At 44.7% G+C, this 18,787-nt stretch overlaps 1 protein-coding gene across 1 annotated transcript in view; it reads right to left on the bottom strand.

Annotated features, from left to right (window-relative positions):
* Positions 1–9,563: 9,563 nt before the first annotated feature.
* Positions 9,564–18,787, bottom strand: part of CHRM3 (cholinergic receptor muscarinic 3) — a 519,334-nt gene continuing 510,110 nt past the window's right edge. Inside the window, exon 5 of the mRNA XM_042959802.1 lies at positions 9,564–11,547. Within this exon, the coding sequence (XP_042815736.1) occupies positions 9,756–11,528 (1,773 nt within the window). The 5' untranslated portion in view covers positions 11,529–11,547 and the 3' untranslated portion in view covers positions 9,564–9,755. The remainder of the gene's footprint in view (positions 11,548–18,787) is intronic.

Consider the following 18,787-nt stretch of genomic DNA (forward strand, 5'->3'; position numbering starts at 1 on the left):
TAGATCCTAGGTGTGTTTTGGTCTGGGTGTTCAAAGTGGTTTGACAGATTAGAGAAAAAAAAGGGGAAGGGGAGGAAATGGTTTGAGAATTTGAAAAAATGAATACACTGAAGTAGACTAAAATGAGATGATGGGAGTAAAATAGAATTTGAAAAAAAATTACACAAAAGCAAAAAATATAGTAAAAAAATTAAATGAATTTTTTCTCTTTCTGCATTCAAGAAAAAGAAAAGAAACAAGAGAACAAAGAGAAAAAAGAAATCGTTTGAAAATTTGAAAAAGTGAATACACTGCAGTAGACTAAAATAAAATGATGGAAGTAAAATAGAATTTGAAAAAAAATTACACAAAAGCAAAAAATATAGTAAAAAATTAAATGAATTTTTTCTCTTTCTGCATTCAAGAAAAAGAAAAGAAACAAAAAAGAGAAAAAAAAGGAAATCGTTTGAAAATTTGAAAAGGTGAATACACTGGAGTAGACTAAAATAAAATAATGGAAGTAAGATGGAATTTGAAAAAATTTACACAAAAGTAAAAAATACAGTAAAAAAAATTAAAGAAAAATATTTTTAATAAAAATTGAAAATAAAAATGAATTTTTTCTCTTTCTGCTGAATTCTGTGGTTCAGGTTGTGCAGATTGTTGTGTTAACCCTCCAACCAGTTTTCTAGGTGTGTAGGATGGTTTAGTGTTGGTCTGGCTGCGTTTCATGGACGCGAGACACACGAAAAGCTTCCATGCTGTTCCGCCATCTTGGCGCCTCTCCCATTTTTGCCTTTTAATAATGTGAATGCTGTTGGTTAATTCTAGTGGCGAATACACTGACAGGTACACGTGGCATCTCCAAGAAGCGGGAATTAGGTTGAAGGGCGGTGTGCAAAAATGCCCAAGAAAGACCACAGTCAGACTAAGGAACTTCTGCTCTATAGAGAAGTTGGCTTCATTCTCTTTACAACTCTGTAAATGCTCTGGATGAGGGGACATCTCTTCCAGAAAAGTGCTATGTGCAGACTTACCTTTGTGAAGTATAATTTCAATAAAAAAAGTATGCTCATCGTTTAAACAATGTTAAATTCTTACTGCCCTTAAAAAGCATGCTAGATAGTTAAAAAATAATAGTGATTATTTTCATGAGAAATATATGGCTGTGATTAGAGAACAGGAAGCATTGAATTCAAGGGTGAAATTCTTCAGTTCAGCCAAATAAAAATTTAATTAATTGTGGGAATATTTAAATCAGCGGAATGGTCAATTACACCCGAATGACTAATCCCATAACTTAAGATTTCGCAAACATTTGTATTACCTAATCCCCTCAGCTTGTAGTGGGTAGTCCCGTTTAGTTACAAGTAATAGGTACTTAGCCCAATGCCTTTAAACTAAAATGCTAAGTTTTACAAATACCCGGGACAGACAAAATACATCTGAACAACCAGGCTTGGGAGAAGTGTGCAGATGCCATTGGGCCTTGGGGAAATCAGGGGTAGATGGTGTCTTTCTCTACTCTCTCTTTGTCTCTGGAATCTGATTCATCTCACTTTTTCCCACATCAGTTTCTGATGTGCTCATACGATGCATATGATACATACGATGTGTTCATGTGACAAGTCATGGCTGCTAGCTCCCGTGTTTCACAATCCTGGGTGCGTGAGATGAGACCGGCTCCAATCTATCCCTCAAATTAAAAATTCTTTGGTTAATTTTTTGATCAGTCCAACTGGGTACCAATCCTTGGATTCATTAACTGAGGTCGAGAGAGCAAAGTTCTGTTTCACAAAATTGCCTCCCATGTAACCATTCAGATTATGAAGTAGCAAGTCCTTCCCAAAGCTATTTATCAATTCCCTCCGGTGCACCACTCAGTTAAAAATCAACTCGTGCCTGGTTGTTCTTTCCAACATTAACATGTTCTTATGCCTCATTAATTTTCCATAGTCTCAGCCATTTTTTTCTTTCTATAGCTATAGGTTATATCTAGGCAATTTAGGTAGCAAATTATGGAAGACTTCAGTACAACAGAAAACTCTTCTTATTCAGTCTCAGTATTAATTTCAAATAAAACTGTTATTGGGGTACCTGGGTGGCTCAGACGATTGAGCATCTGACTTCGACTCTGGTCATGATCTTGCATTTTGTGAGTTCAAGCCCCGCATCAGGCTCTCTGCTGTCCGTGCAGAGCCCACTTTGGATCCTGTCTCCCTCTCTCTGCCCCTCCCCTGCTCATACTCTCTCAAGAATAAAATGAAAACATTAAAAAACTGCCTGTTATCATAGAGTGTAAGAAAAGTAGTTCATTTCCTGGCAATTTGCATTGATCTCCTTGAGAATCATGACAAAATGGTTCATCAAATCAGACAGGGCTTGCCCTAGAGAGCATATGTCCAAATGATAAACTAAGAATGAGGATTTAATGACAGATGAAGGAGATAGGAAGAGAGAGAGAGAGAGAGAGAGAGAGAGAGAGATTCAGAAAACTGTTTTCTTAACTGTTTTCTTGGTCTTGCTTACAAGGTGAAAGTTGGGAAGTTTCCACAATGAAGAGGCAGTGTTTGGTTTCTATGGCACGTGCTGTGAAATAGCATAATAGCCACAAATCAATTAAGCAAGACATTAAAAAAACCCCTCGCATCCCTTGCCTAGACTGACTTCAGTTTATACCTAGACTTGCAGAAAATTTAAAGTCAATGCAGTGAAATATGATGCTTGGTTTTTATTTTCAGGAGGAAAACATTTCTGATGGGTCCAAAAGAAATTAATAAACAATTCTTTAAAAAACGGGGAAAGAGGGATGCCTGGGTGGCTCAGTCAGTTAAGTGCTCGACTTTGGCTCAGGTCATGATCCCACGGTTTGGGAGTTCGAGCCCCCCTTGGGCTCTGTGCTGACAGCTCAGAGCCTGCTTGGGATTCTGTGTCTCCCTCTCTCTCTGCCCTTCCCCCACCCATGCTCTGTCTCTCAAAAATAAATAAAAAGTCATTTAAAAAAAGGGATTGGGGAAGATAAGCATTTCTTTTAAAAGGAGGAAAATAAAATTCCTTGTTCATGGGTTTATCTAGACAGAATTTTTCCTCAGACTCTTGGAATAAGGATTGTGTGTGTAGACACATTTTACACATGCTTAATACACACTCCTAAACACATTATCATATGTGTTTTTGGGTTATGGCGGCAACAGTATTGGCTGTTGAAGAAAATTCTAGCGTATATAAAAAGAGTAGTCAGTGTGCATAACTGCCTCTTCCAGAAGGAACCCTCCGTGTCTCTGCTCTTAGAGCAAAAAGCCGCAGCTGTGCAGACTTTGGATTAAAAAGCAAGCAAACCACATTCTTTGTTTATTAATAGTTTTATTTCCTTATTTCACTGTTAAACTTAGGGGATAATATCACCACACAGTTGCAGGCATCATTTTATAGTACAGACAATTGACGTATTTTCGGGAGAAGGAATGAACGTGGCATACGGCATACCAAAAATGATCACTGAGGAGGTGAAGGCCACCACCAGGTCAGAAAAACAGGTAAAATTCAGTGCCTTTGGTAAAGATGTGGACACTATTATAGATGCAACTATGTTACATGCCTTTTGCTTACAAAGCAAATACGTAGCCATCTCTTCTCGACAGTGGTTTCTCACTATACCTTCATAAACGAGAAGGATATGATGATCACTGGACGCATCGTAGATACTTCCCAGAAAGCTTCTTCCCAACAGAAATGAACTTGGAGGCCCATTTTAATTTAATTATCCCTCCAACCTGCACCAACTTAGTTCCCGTGTTTAAAAAAAAAAAAAAAGAAAGAAAGAAATAAAGAAAGAAAGAAAGGCATCGTTCGCAATGTCGCCTTCGCATAGTCTTCAGTACAAGCCCCGAAGAAGTTTCTCGGAGTGTTGTCTGTAGGAGGCTGAAAATGGCCATGTAGTGGGTGGGGGAGGGAATGTGAGAGAGGGCTTTTGTTTAACTGCTTGTGGAACAGAATGGATCCTCCCCTAACTTTGCACACCCAGCAAAGCTACACACGAAGATGTCTTAAGCCAAATGGCAGCTCTCACTTGCACAAACAGAAAACTGACCTTCATGGACTCTCCAGCCTCCCTCAGTACTCCTCGTACTAGGATGACCAAGGAGAACCAGATAGAGTTGACCAGTCCGGTAAAAAGTCCCCGAGTTCTAGGGATAAAAGAGACAGTTGCTCCCCCCCCCCCACTTCTGTACTCTTACTTATATCATTTACTTCAAGTCTATTTAAAATATTTCTCCTCGTTGCTTAGCAACATCTTATTAGCTAACCATTATCACATTTTCCTTTAAGTGACTTTTCGCAGCTCCACTGAGCTAACCCCTGACTACCGTAGCAGTGTGGGGCAGGGATGTGCACATAATCCTGATAAATATTTGATATATTAATTCATAAGGAGTATATATTACACATTCAACAACATTTATTGAATATCTGCTCTTTGACAAACACGGAACCAGTGACAGGAGACAGATGGATGGATAAGACCCACTTTGTATCATCAAGGAACTCCCAGAATTGATCACAAGTTTGGGGCTTGGTGTGTGAATTGCAGAGTTGTTAAGGATCTTGGGACTTCCAGAAGGGACAATAATAAACTTATATATTCTGGGGATAATATTTTTTAGGTTAAGATAGGGTTCCTGGGCTCTGATTTGGGTGAGGAATGTGTTATGAATATTTCTCTTTCATGGAGGCTATGGCCTCGTTTCCCATTGCCTTTTATGTGGGACGTCTCCTGTGGCTCAGAGGGGAGCCACCTCGGGTCTCAGGTCCCAGCCCAGGCCAGGGTAGGAGGGTCAGGACTCAGTGCTGAGTCTCTGTGGTTCTGCTGTGACCACCACAGACCTAATGTTCTGAAGCCTTGGTGTCCACTTCTACACGTCTCCAAGCATACTGTCTGTCCTTGGGTGTGTGAGGCTGTGAATGTACCATGTGTCCCAGTAAGGTTTGTAGCACCTGTCTGTTTCCGAGCCAGTCAATACAACGTTGTGCTTGCAGGTGCGAACTTCTGCCGAGTAGAGTCGCCTTATCAACTTGTCCCTGTCCATGTTCATTCCCTCAACAGCCTCCTTTCTCAGGCAGTAATGCTAAAGCCAGAAGAATACAATGGAAGTCTCTAGTTCTGGAGAGCCCTGGGTTACCATCCCCAGAACCAGACTGTTACGTCTGGAATGTTTACTCACATAGCAGGAATCCAGGCTGAGATCTACAAAACACAGTCATGAAGACACAAGGAGAGAGAGCACGCGGCTTAAATCTGCAGGGGGAAGCCGTGCAATTTTCCTTGAACCTGAAGTGTGGGCTGGATTGTTCACTGTTGAACCAAGCTCGCTGCACATTTCACTTGGGGAAAAGTGCGCTTTTAGAGGAGGACGTGGGAGGCGGGGTGAAGAAAGGATTGCTGTTTTAGGTGCTGTACTCTGCAGAGTTTTGGTCCCTTTAAGAGGAGAACCACCGTTGTGAACCCCCAAACACCTGCTCCCCAGCAGCTCTATTTGCAAGGCTGTTGGGCCTCAGGCGGGGGTCCCGGACTGGAGTGGTATTTCAAACAGTCCAATTTCAGGTTCACCCACAAAGTGTGAGTTCCTTAGATTCCGCTGTTTTGAAATGTAAGGAAATAACTGACGGATATAAAGTTTTCAAGCATTCATCAGATACACCATTTCACACTCCCCACTGTTCTCGCTTACCTCCCACCAGGCCTCAGTTTTGATCTGTTTGCGATTAATTAATTAGTACGAGCTTATGGAGATGACCCAGACAGTCTGAGGGTAAGTGACATGCATGGCAGGGGACATGTAAGTCCCTGGTGACAAAACTGAGCCAGGAGCTCCCCCTGTCCCCCCATGCTAGTTTAGTGTTTCTTTGTGCTACCTTCCTTTGCCCCCTGGAACTGCTGGTGACAGACTGTTCTCAGTGATATGTCCCCGTCTGGGTGGGAGTCATCTCTGCTCAGGTCACTATGGGACACCCAGGGTAACCCCCGGGTGTTCCCCCTGTTTCGTGTAGTCCAGATCAGGCTCCTCCAGCCTGCCTGAGCCCTGGCATTCTTCTTCCGTCCTGAGGTGCACCTGAGGCAGCCCCCTGCCTGACTCTGCCCTCCCACTTCTCTCAGTTGATGCCCAGGGGCTCTCCTCCCTCTCCAGAGCAGTGAACTTGCCCATGTGCGACAAGGGTGCTTGACAAAGTGGATATGCTTCTGGATCTTTACCCACGGAATCGTCTAATGCTTTTGCTTTCCTCTGTTTTCTCTGTCAGAGTGGAGAACTATTACATGTGAAAGAGTGAACAGAAGTGGGACATATTTAGAGTCAAGGCTGGATTTCTGGCAAGGATGATGCAGGATTCGAAGGAGAACCAGCAGAGAGACTTCAGGTGGGTCATGGGCTGAAGATAAGAGAGCCAAGGGAAATAGGGGACTGGATAGGTCAGTTCTCTTATTCATCTGGTAAGGCCTGGAGAACAGAGAATAGAATAGGTGTGTGTGTATGTGTGTATATGTGCTTGTGTATATGTATGTGTGTATGTGCGTGTATATATGTGTATATGCATGTACATGTATATGTGTGTGCATGTATGTGTGTGTGCATATGTGCATGCATGTGTGTGTGCATATGTGTGTGTGTGTGTGTGTGTGTGTGTCGGGGGGTGTTCTTCATGTGTGGTTTATTCTAGGCTTAATTATTTTGCTCTTTCAATTAAAGCGAATAATCGTGAAAGCTCTCTGCAAACCTCACTTCTGTGGAATAAAATGGTTTGAGGATAAAGACACTTTGATCTTATGGAAATGCTGAACCCCTCCTCTCATGACATACCCTTGGAGAGCTGCACGTGTAGCCCTGTCCTGTTAGAAACACTCTTACGGGGCACCTGGGTGGCTCAGTCGGTTGAGCGTCTGCGGTCATGATCTCACAGTTCGTAGGTTCGAGCCCTGCGCCAGGCTCTGTGCTGATAGTTCAGAGCCTGGAGCCTCCTTCAGATTCTGTGTCTCCCTCTCTCTGCCCCTCCCATGCTCATGCTCTCTCTCTCTCTCTCTCAAAAATAAATAAATATTAAAAAAAACCCCACTCCTACAGCTTTGACTACATATCCTGATTCCCCGTATTCGAGAGAGTCGAATTTTCCTTCTCTGGAAACAACCTAAGAGTTGGCCATACCTTTCTATAAACACAGTCCACAGATAGCACTGAAAAACAGCTTTCACCCATAAGAGATTTGAAAATGGTAAAGGGGAGCTAGAGTGTTGGATTTGATACTTTTCTGCCATTATCAGCGTTAGAGAAAGGCAAGGAGAGAATCATGTTCAAGAAGAACCGTTAGTGACCTTCGCAGCTTGGCCAAAGCTCGGGGGTTTCTCCATTTCTCAAAATCTAATCGTCTCTAATTTTGTTTGAAAAACAGGCTAACAGCCCTCTGGGAAAAAGGCAGGATATCAAAAAGATTCAGAATGATTGAAGCCCTGGGACACTCGAATCTGCATTCACGCATTTATTATTAGTGCCAGGCCAATGGGAGAAGTAAAATATGGATGTGGTTGCTCACTAGACATTTCACAGGTGGATCACAGAACATTCTGTAGTCTGTTCTACACGTTAGAAAATGGTCTCTGGTTTTTCTTGTTCTTTGGTTGAATGTGGGTCAAAACAAAACAAAACAAAACAAAACAAAAACCATCATTCTTTCAATGACACTGATCTGCTTTTTAACCCTTGTCATGTGACTTCAAATTTGCTCCGTTCAGGGTCCATCAGGTATCAAGTAAAGAGTGGTTTTCCACACTGACGTTAACGTTACAGTTGGCTTTTGATTGCCCAGGAGTTAGGTACTTGCTGACGCCAACGGGATGGCTGTCTTCTTCTTCCCGGCCTCATGAAAGCCCAGTTCCCTGCACGTGTCGCTCTAGAGGACCTTAAACAGTCTCTTGCAAGGGACACCACGGCTGAAGACTGAAGAGTAATATTTATCAACATTAAATAGACGGGTGGTGAAATATGCATAAATATTTCTTCATAGAAACGTAACACGAAATTAAATAGTTCAGCAACACGCACACCACTGAGTCCACGTCCGCTGATGTTGCTCGTAAACACCAGCTTACACTGAACACAAGCAGCTTCTGTTCTGGCTCCGGGTCCACGACACGGACGCCCTGTACAAGGTGAGGTTTCTCCTCAGCCCCCCCCCCCACCCCCCCGCTCCCCACACGGCCCCGGCAAAAGGAAGGAGAAGGAGCCCCGACAATTACAGCAGCGACGAAAACAACAGCAACGGCAGCACCCCTCCCCTCCCCGCCAAATACAACATTTAAGCTTTTGGATCAATTCGAAGGAGATACAAAAATCGTTGTCGCGAAATGTAAGGAGATCAATTGGAAGCGATACTTTCCAGAGTGCTAATGCTTTCTTCAGAGGACACTCGAGTTCCTAAACCCCACCGACGGCTGGGTGAAGGTCACAGAACGAACCAGAAAGCACTGGCCACTGCTAAGTAACACAGGTGTGAGCCCTTTTTTGTTTGGAAGGTGCCAGGTAGCAAGAAATCCAATCCCACGCTCTCCTCCCCTCCTCGCACACCCCACCCCCGCACCCCCCACCCCCCCACAGTGTCCCTTTTTGCTCTGCCATCTATATTGCTGTGTGTGACATTCAAGCGTGACACTAGTACTGAGTTTCAAGCAGTTTGGATAGCAGACATTTCGTTTGGAAACATTCAGATTTGAATGACTGAATTCAAACAATGTGCATGTGGTTCGTGTTTTGAGCTCAGAGGGGCCCCAGTTGGGTTGAGCTCTGTAGAGAACACCAGCAAAGGACGAGGCTTATGCTCACGAGCCTGGGCAAGCCGTGGCCGCGTAGGACCTGACTCTCAGGGGCTGGCCTCTCTGCTGAATATTCCCCAGGGTGGTTTGTGGACAAAGAGCCCTGGTTTCCAAAACATTACACTGGGTTTATTTCACTTTTATGTTGTGTTAGGATCCTAGAAAACTTCAGTTACCAAAGTACTGAAAACATATTGCAGGAATAATTTGCCAGCTCAGCGATTCCCACTCTATTATATACACTATGTGTGTGTGTGCAGAAGTCTCTCTCTCTCTCTCTCTCTCACACACACACACATATATATATATATACGTCTATATTTTTATTTTGTACGAGACTGGAACTGCACAAAACAGTACTTGGCAAGAATCAAGTCCACAAATAGAGTTTAACAACACACCAGAGAAGACGGAAGCTCTACTGGGACAAGAAGGTTCAGCTTTGCATGACGTAATTTCAGAACCACGGGGTCACTAGCCTGACGTGTTCCACGTGGAATCCTTGGAAAGGACGTGGCCAAGTGTGTCGGCTAGTTACGCTCATCTGAGATGCCAGCGCTATTGGGAATTACAAGAACCAAGCAGATCAATTTGGGTATGTAATTGCTACGAAACATTTTTTTTTTTTCCTTTCTTTAAGAAAAAAACACTTGAAGTCTATTTAAGAATAAATCTCTTTATATTCGGTAATACGCTTTTTTTTTTTTTTTTTTTTTTTTTTTGCTGAATTGGTATTTGACTTTCTCTATTAAAATGGATTTATTCAATGGGTCAGTGAACAGGCAGCTCCTTCCATATCTGGGTGATAAAAACCATATTCATCATGCCCAGAAATCGCCCCCGCCCTCGCCTCATTCCCTGCTAAGGTCTGTGGGCCGACGTGCGTGCGTTTGGTCACCGCGATTGGTCAGACCCCACTCTACGAGGCCTGCTCGGGCACGCGCTTGTGGAAGATCACGGACTGTCTCTGCTGATACTGCTGCCTGCGCCTCTTGCGTTTGTCACACTGGCACAAGAGCAGCATCTTGAAAGTGGTTCTGAATGTTTTGTTGCACAGGGCATAGCACACGGGGTTCACGGTGCTGTTGATATAGCACAGCCAGTAGCCCAGATTCCAATAGGTTTTGGGGATGCAGCTGTCACAAAAGGTGTTCACCAGAACCATAATATTGTAGGGGGTCCAGGTGATGATGAAGGCAAGCAAGATGGCGCTGAGGGTCTGGGCCGCCTTCTTCTCCTTGATGAGGGACATCCGCTTCCGCTTGGTGATCTGACTTCTGGTCTTCAGAGCAAACCTCTTGGCCAGAGTGGCTTCCTTGAAGGACAGGGGGAGGGTGGCCGTGGCCTTACCCACCGAGGAGTCGGCCTCAGAGGTCTTGGCTGTGTCCACGGCTGACTCTAACTGGACGGGAAGCTTGGAGAAGCTTTTCTGGAAACTGCCGCCATCGTCCACGCTCTTCTGGGTCTGCAGTTTGCCGGCCTTCCTCTCCAAGTCCGGCGCCCCCAGCTCCTCGTCAGGCACCCGCAGGTTGTCCGATGAGGGTAATTTGGTGGAGTTGAGGATGGTGCTGTGGCCGGGAAGCTTGAGCACGATGGAGTAGATGGCCCTCGTCTCGGAGCCGATGTCCTCCTCGTCGGAGGAGGCCGAGTTTTCCAGGGAGGCAGCAGCGTCGTTGTTGTTCCAGCTGTCGCTGCTGCTGTGGTCTGCGTCCATCTGCTCGGCACTGGGCTTCCAACTCTTGGTGGCGAACCAGAAGTGACAGCGTCCGTACTTCCTCCTGGCCGAGCGTTTCATACTTTGCTGTTGAAGCTCATAGCTGCTGCAGCTTCGAGAGCTGCCCGTGGGGTGGACAAAGTTTTCCGCCTCTGCTTCTGTCCCCGAGGCTTGCAGGCCGGCCAGCTCTTTGGTGCGTTTTTCAGTTTCCTTGTAGATCCTCCAGTATAAAATAGTCATGATGGTGACAGGCATGTAGAAGGCAGCGATGGCCGTGCCGAAGGTGATGGTGGGCTCGCTGAGGAACTGAATGAAGCACTCCCCTGGGGGCACAGTTCTCTTCCCAACAAAGTACTGCCAGAACAAGATGGCGGGGGCCCAAAGGATGAAGGAGATGACCCAAGCCAGACCTATCATCACACCGGCTCTTTTTGTGGTTCGTTTGGCTCGGTATGTGAGTGGCCGCGTGATGGAAAAGTACCTGTCGAAGCTGATGACCAGAAGATTCATGACCGAGGCGTTGCTGGCCACGTAGTCAATGGAGAGCCAGAGGTCACAGGCCAGGTTCCCTAAAGCCCATCGGTTCATGATGATGTAGGTAGTAAACAGATTCATTGAAATGACCCCAATAATCAGATCAGCACAGGCCAGGCTTAAGAGGAAGTAGTTATTGACGGTCTTTAGCTGCTTGTTGACCTTAAAGGCCACTATCACCAGGATGTTGCCGATGATGGTCACTAAGGCCAGCACGCCCGTCAAGAAGGCGATGAAGACCACTTGCCAGATGGTGTGACCTCCCAGAGGGTCATTGGTGGTGCCATTGGGAGAGGAGAAGTTCCCAGCTGCTCGAGAAATGTTGTAGCTGCCAAAGTGGGTGGCCGTTCCTGGGGGCAGCCCTGCATCTGAGGGGCCGTGTACCCAGGGGGAGCTGATGTTTGGAAACAAAGGCGAGGTTGTACTGTTATTGTGCAAGGTCATTGTGATTCTCTGACATAGTCTGGGGAGATAAGAGAGAAAAGACCCGGTTAGGAAAATGTCTGCCTTCGTTTGATTGGTTCTTTGCATCGACTGAACACTTTAAAAGACATGGAGACCTCTTACGGGATGCTGACCCTCAGGCAGGCTAGAGACACCAAGCCCTTCCTCTTATTTTTAAAGGTGAGGAGTCTAGAGCAGGTAGGCGTTGATTCGTTTGAGCACAGTTAGCTGGAGGCATGCACGGAACATTGTTCTTTCTCTCCACACTGTCCTTACTTTTAAGAGTCTGCCACCTACACTCGCACGTAATGCTGTTATCCAACAAAATCTTCCTTCTCTTAGTTTAAAGAGAAGGGGGAAAATATTAGATGCTCCTGTGATACTTATCTAGCATAGCTTTATCATCATGCTACTCCAGACCCTGATGTCCCTCATCTGAATTTTCTCCACCTGGGCACTTACCTATCCCAGGCTGCGGACGTAAGCAGCGTTAAAGAGGTGCCCGAGCACTGAAGCCTCACCAGCCTGAGCAACGTCAACCCGGAGCAAGGGACGAGATAAGTGTAAATGCCCTCACATTGTGTCCCCTCTTCAAGACACAGATAGGAAATAGCGTACTGGATCCGTGTAGTGGTTGGTAACAGTACGCAAGGCAGCTGCCATATGCTTGATAATAGGCAGGATCTTTACCAGAATATTCGGAACCGCCCAAACTGGTTTTGGATATTTCCAGTATTCGTAGATATTTTAAATTCAGCGATGAAAAAGTATTGTAGCACCACGCATGCACATTTGTGTACAAATAGTTGCAAAATTGCAATTAGTTCTTTTCGACACTTGTCACCAAGATATAGAAATGACTAAGAATCATTACAATTAATGCTTCACCAGGAAGACCCCCGTGCTGTCACAGGAAACCTTGGGGGAGACCTGCCCCATCCTCTTGGAGCCTCTGGGGTCGTGAGGCCTACAGATGCTCACGTCACCAGCCACTGTGGACCTGACTCAGTCCATCATTCCTCAGTGGGTGTCATTCTATGAATTCAGTGTTTGCTGATCACAGCAAAATACTACTGGGAACACTTCTGTTGTGTTTAGGCTCTTGATTTAAAAAGCGTTCAACCGGGGGCACCTGCGTGGCTCGGTCGGTTAAGCGTCTTGACTCTTGGTTTCGGCTCAGGTCATGATTTCACGGTTCGTGGATTCGAGCCCTGCATCAGGCTCTGAGTGGAGAGAACACAGAGCATGCTTGGGATTGTCTCTCTCTCCCTCTCTCAATCTCTCTCTCTCTCTCTGTCTCTCCCTGCCCCTCCCTCACTCTCTTGCATGCTCTCTCTCTCTCAAAAATAAACTTAAGAAGAAGCGTTCAACTGTAAGCTCTTACATATAAAGATGTGCACACGTCACACGGTAAGAGTCCTGACTCAGGCCTTTAGACACTGCAAGTCAGAGTCTTTCAATGGAGAGCAGTCAGAATGACACGTAGCCTCTTGGGGTGGCCTCAGCCTGTAGCAGGAAGACCTTGTAGTCCCAAAGGTGTGGGTTCAAATGTCGGTTCAACTACTTTCTGGTGGTGGGATCTTGGGTATTTCTTAACTTAAAAAATTTTTTTTAATGTTTATTTTTGAGAGAGAAAGAGAGAGCATGAGCAGGAGAGGGGCAGAGAGAGGGAGAACACAGAACTGGAAGCAGGCTCCACACTCTGAGCTGTCAGCACAGAGCCCGACATGGGGCTTGAACTCACGAACCATGAGAACGTGACCTGAGCCGAAGTCGGACACTTAACCTACTGAGCCACCCAGGCGCCCCTGTTTCTTAACTTTCTTGAGTGCCAGTTTCCTCACTGAAAAATAGGAATGAAACATTCTGTATAATGCAATAAACCATTGAGAAATTTAACACAGAATTCCATAGTAAGTGGTCAAAGAAATTTTGTTTCTCATCAAAATATTTTAATACGTGCAAAGAAAGTACTTAGTGCAGAGTGTGGCACACAGAACGTGCTACAGAAGGGTAGTGTCTAGTGTTGCTTTACTCTTCTTCTTACGAACAGTGAGCTCACTTTGCTTTCAGGATGCTCAAAGCTCAATTTAGTGCAATAATAGTGATTAAAACAGAACATATATTGGATACTTCCTATGTGGTACACGTGCAAATTGCCATATGTTTTCATCTCGCTTCATCTTTAAAATAATCACATTTTACAAGAAACTGAGACACAGAGAGTTACTTGTCCGAGAATCAAGCTAATGAGTGACGGAGGAGGGGAGCAGAGATTCATTCATACCCAGACAATCTCGAGCCCACCACCTCTGTGTTCCACTGGGATGTTTCTCTGCTTCCCACCAGCCTGTCCCAATGCTGCATACACCTGGCCTGACTAGCTGAAACTCTTGATGAACCTCTTTCAAGTGGAATTAATGTGTATTTAAAGATCAATGAGCTACCATTTGTCACCTACGAGGCAAAATATAAGTGATTTGATGCATGGAGTATTGACAACAGTGTGAAGGAAATAATTTCACGGTCTTGGCTGTAGGGTAAACTGGTCAACAATCCGAAAGGTAATTTAGCAGCATGTGTCCAAATAATGCACAAATTCCAAGATTCCGGAAGCTGACAGCGTGTGCCTGTAGCATGTATGTATTGTGTGTGTGTGTGTGTGTGTGTGTGTGTGTACTTACACATAAAATACATAAATGGCTGGGCATACAAAAGCATACACATACAATTTTACATGCACTTACATTCATACACATATACACATGTATTTACTTCAGGACTATTTGAAATTGTAAAAAAAATTTTTAATAGTCTAAATGTTCTAGTGTATTGTTCTATTACAGAGAAGAAGAGTTTAAGAACTCCTGAATACCCAACAATAGCACTACTAGGAATTTATCCGAAAGATACAGGAGTGCTGATGCATAGGGGCACATGTACCCCAATGTTTACAGCAGTGCTTTCAACAATAGCCAAATTATGGAATGGGCCTAAATGTCCATCAGTTGATGAATGGATAAGGAAGATGTGGTTTGGGGCACCTGGGTGGCTCAGTCAGTTAGGCACCATGACTTCGGCTTAGGTCATGATCTCACAGTTCGTGGGTTCAAGCCCTGCGTTGGGCTCTGTGCTGACAGCTCTGAGCCTGGAGCCTGCTTCGGATTCTGTGTCTCCCTCTCTCTGTCCCTCACCCATTCACGCTCTCTCTCTCTCTCAGGAATAAATAAACATTAAAAAAAAAAGAAGACGTGGTTTTTATATACAATGGAATACTACTTGGCAATGAGAAAGAATGAAATCCTGCCATTTGCAGCAATGTGGATGGAACCAGAAGGTATTATGCTGAGTGGAATAAGTCAGAGAAAGACAGATATCATATTTTCACTCATATGTGTAACCTGAGAAACTTAACAGAAGACCATGGGGGAGGGGAAGGGGAAAAATAGTTACAGAGCGGGAGGGAGGCAAACCATAAGAGACTCTTAAATACAGAGAACAAACTGATGGCTGATGGAGGCAGTGGGGGAGAGGGGGAAATGGGGGATGGACCTTGAGGAGGGCGCTTGTTGGGAGGAGCCCTGGGTGTTGTATGTAAGTGATGAATCAAGGGAATCTACCCCCAAAACCAAGAGCACACTATACACACTGTATGTTAGTCACCTTGACAATAAATTATATTAAAAAAAAGGAACATCTGAATAACGCATAGATGAAATCTACCGCACTGCACTAACTGCCAATCATAGGTGATGGAAGGGGTCCTCTTCCTTATTTATTTTCACCTCTCTGGGTTTTATTAGGTGCAGTCAACTCATCCTTATCTCCAGCTTTCTCTCACCGCGGGACGTCTGTCTTCGGGAAGCGAGACTTGCTGTTTGGGTACTCTGTTGCATTTACGGTTCCTTCCCAGATCCATATGCAGAAGATCTGTTTCTTCTCCCTCCACCCGGTTCCCAGCTTCCCATAGGACTCCTAAAGGTGTCTGCCCGTCTTCCCCATCACACTCGCACCCATACGGGTGGATAAGAACGGATCCGTCTCGAACCAGACACCTCAGCTCAACGTCCTGTCTCTGAGGTTTAACAGCCACTTTCTCCCGGGGAGTCGAGGTGCCTGTCCAGTGTCCTCCACTGCATGTGCTCGGATGAGCGTTACTTTTTTCTTCTTCACATCATCACCCGTTGTCATGCATTCCTCCTCTTCCTCACGTACCCCTGCTAATTTTCTACACACTGAGTGGCTTTTATCTCCCCAGCGTCTTCCATTCCAAAGCCTCCTGGACATAGCAGCAAGGTCCACGCTTGAGCTGCATTACAGCGAATGTCATATTCCTCCCTTCTTCCTACTCGCCCTCCCCACCCCAGCCCCTGCTGTGTGCTCTGAATCCCACATATCCTCTGCACCACCTTTCAGAATTCTTAAGAACGCTAAGTCTCTGTCATCGTGTCCCACGGAATTGATCATGTTCTGTACAGTTATTTTCACAGCTTCTGCCATGCTGATTTTCTCATACATCATGATAACGGCCAATAATCCCAGTGCTTTGTATTTGTGCTGATGGCACATCTGTCTTCGTTCATCTTTGTTTCTTCTTGCCAATGTCATGCAGAGGCTGTCTACTATGTGTCTCTCCTTCGGCCATTCTTTTAGAAATGGCCTGTCATCCACAGTATGTAATTTCTGGATGACCATCAATCATGTGGTCCTGACTCCTCTACCTCAGCAATGGGCCTGAAGAACATGCAAACAGGAGCAGCAAGAGTAAATTTAGGGAACTGATATGCGTCCTGGAAAGGGAGGGTAATTCTGTGTTCCTGGGGATTTCTAGGTGCCGGTGACCTATTTATATCCACGCAGAAAACCTGAGAAGCAAGCGTAGAGCGGAGATACAGGGGAAGGAGAGAGATGGCAGGCAGTGCAGAGCACAGAGACGGCATGATCATGATGTCTTCTCAAACCTGGATGGAGCCACTCCTGAGGTCAACCCCTCCTCCTTGACCTTGCAGGATATATATGTGAGCCAACCATTATCTTTGTGGCTGGGGCTACCTGAGATAGCTTGCTGCCGTCTGCAGCCGTAAGGGTCCCAATTAACATAACTGTCACCCTCAACATCAACACTTCTCATTAAGCCACAACTAGGTTTAGGCCATTATGATTGGTGCCATTGAATTCAATGACTCAGGACTCTCCCCTCCATGGGCTTACCCCCCGATGAGATATGGGATATGAATAAAATAGTTTTTAAAAAGCACAAAGTGTTTTAGGCAATGTCATATTGCTCCCCGCAGGTAATCACATTACGTTTGTAAAAATTCAAGAGCAAATTAATTTGCTCAGTTGACCCATGTTGATGAAGAAACACGTAGGAATTTAAAAAATATGCCTGAGATCAATTCTTTTTGTTTGGCTCACTTCATCCTGGGAATCTGTGGCGCACCACAAGTTGTATAATGTTCCATTCTAATTATACTTTGTTGGAACACAGGATATAAAAGAAACCAGAATTGAGAGAAGACACCCATGCATAGGACTATGTCTCTATCCCGGGCTCATTAAATACTCGTTCTGGTGCTGCTGGAGTCTATGGGCTTCTTGATTAATCACTAGAAACCCTGTGAATCACAAACTATCAGGCGATCTTTGACTTAAGTTCTTTGGCATATCTACCAGCGGCCATTGTTCTCTTTATAATTCAATGCTAATTCAATATCTAATATCCCTTAAAAGTTTCAGATATGTGCTTTTTCTTATTTTAAAAATATTCTAGTCTCTGTCCATCATACCATGGATATAGATTATGAACTGAGCAAAAATTTTACTGTTGCGAAAGAGCCATTCACAGAGAATAACCTGTAGTTATGTGCTCTCCCCCCTTGTGATACAACATCGAAAGGACAGTAATTAAAAGCTAATGGTTAATAATCATGTATTCACTCCCGAAAAATACACTTGTTTCCTTCTGATATCTTCATATGTGAAAGTGAAAAAGAAGAATGTGAATCTGATAGGTGAACAGGTCACTGAGGAGAAGAAAGCCTTTCAAATGGGAGATGGAAAGTAGTGAGCAAAGCAAATTACGAGCGAAAACCTGTTATGACTTCTGGCTCTGAGAGGGAGAAATGTCTAGGAAATCGTGGTTGCTCATCTGAAGCCACCACATAATGAGATGCACTAACTGCACTTCTCTCAATAAATATGATGCTGTTGTTATCAGTAATAACTTTTCCCTGGAAGGCAGCCAAAGGTAGTTGAAGAAGCATGGTCTTCAGAGCCTGTTTGATTTGGGTTTGAGTTCTGGGCTGGCTGAGAAGGAGTACAAACTTGGCAGAATGCCTGGCTTCTCTGAGACACATTTCTTCCTCTGTCAAGAGGGCTTCCCTAGATGGAACCACAAAGGACCCCAGAGAACGAAGACCATCTTGAGAGAGAAGAACAAAGCTAGAGGCAACACAATCCCTGATTTAAAAATACATCACAAAGTTGTAATTAAAGGAGGATGACACTGGCCTGAAGACAGACATACTGACCCAGGTAACCAGAAAGAGCTCAGAATGCCAAGGGCACACAATGAGGAAAGGACAGTCTCTTCCACAAACGATGCTGGGAAAACTGGACGGCCACGTGCAAAAGAATGAAACTGGACCCCAGTCTTATGCCATGCACAAAAGTCAACACAAAACAGATGAAAGCCTTATTGCACATAAGACCTGCAACTACAAAACTCCTAGGAGAAAACAGAGGATGGGCTTCATGACACTGTCCTTGGCAATGATTTCTGGGTATTTATCCAAAAGAACCGAAATTAGCATCTTGAAGCGCTTCAAGCCCTTACTCCAAGCCTTACTTCCTTACCACTGGCCCTTACTTCCTTGTTCATGTAGCACTACTAACGATCGCCAAGATACAGAAACAAACTAAACATCTATGGATGGATGAAGGGATGAAGAAAGTATGGGGGGTACGTAGAGCAGCATAGTTTTCAGCCTTAAAAAAGGAAATGATGCAATATGGGACAGCACAATGAGCCTTGAGGACATTATGCTGAGTGAACTAAGCCAGTCACAGAAGGACGAACACTGCGTTACTCATATGAGGCGTCAGAAATAGCAGAACTCGTAGAAGCAGACAGCAGATTAGCCATGGCGGGTGCAGGAGGAGAGAGGGAATGAGGAGTTGCTATTCAATGGGGCACACGTTATGCAAGATGAATGAGTGCTGGCGACCTTCTGCACAACACGGTGTCTGCAGTTAAC

The sequence above is a fragment of the Panthera tigris genome, chromosome D2 (genome assembly GCF_018350195.1).
Source record: "Panthera tigris isolate Pti1 chromosome D2, P.tigris_Pti1_mat1.1, whole genome shotgun sequence".
NCBI classification, from domain to species: domain Eukaryota; kingdom Metazoa; phylum Chordata; class Mammalia; order Carnivora; family Felidae; genus Panthera; species Panthera tigris.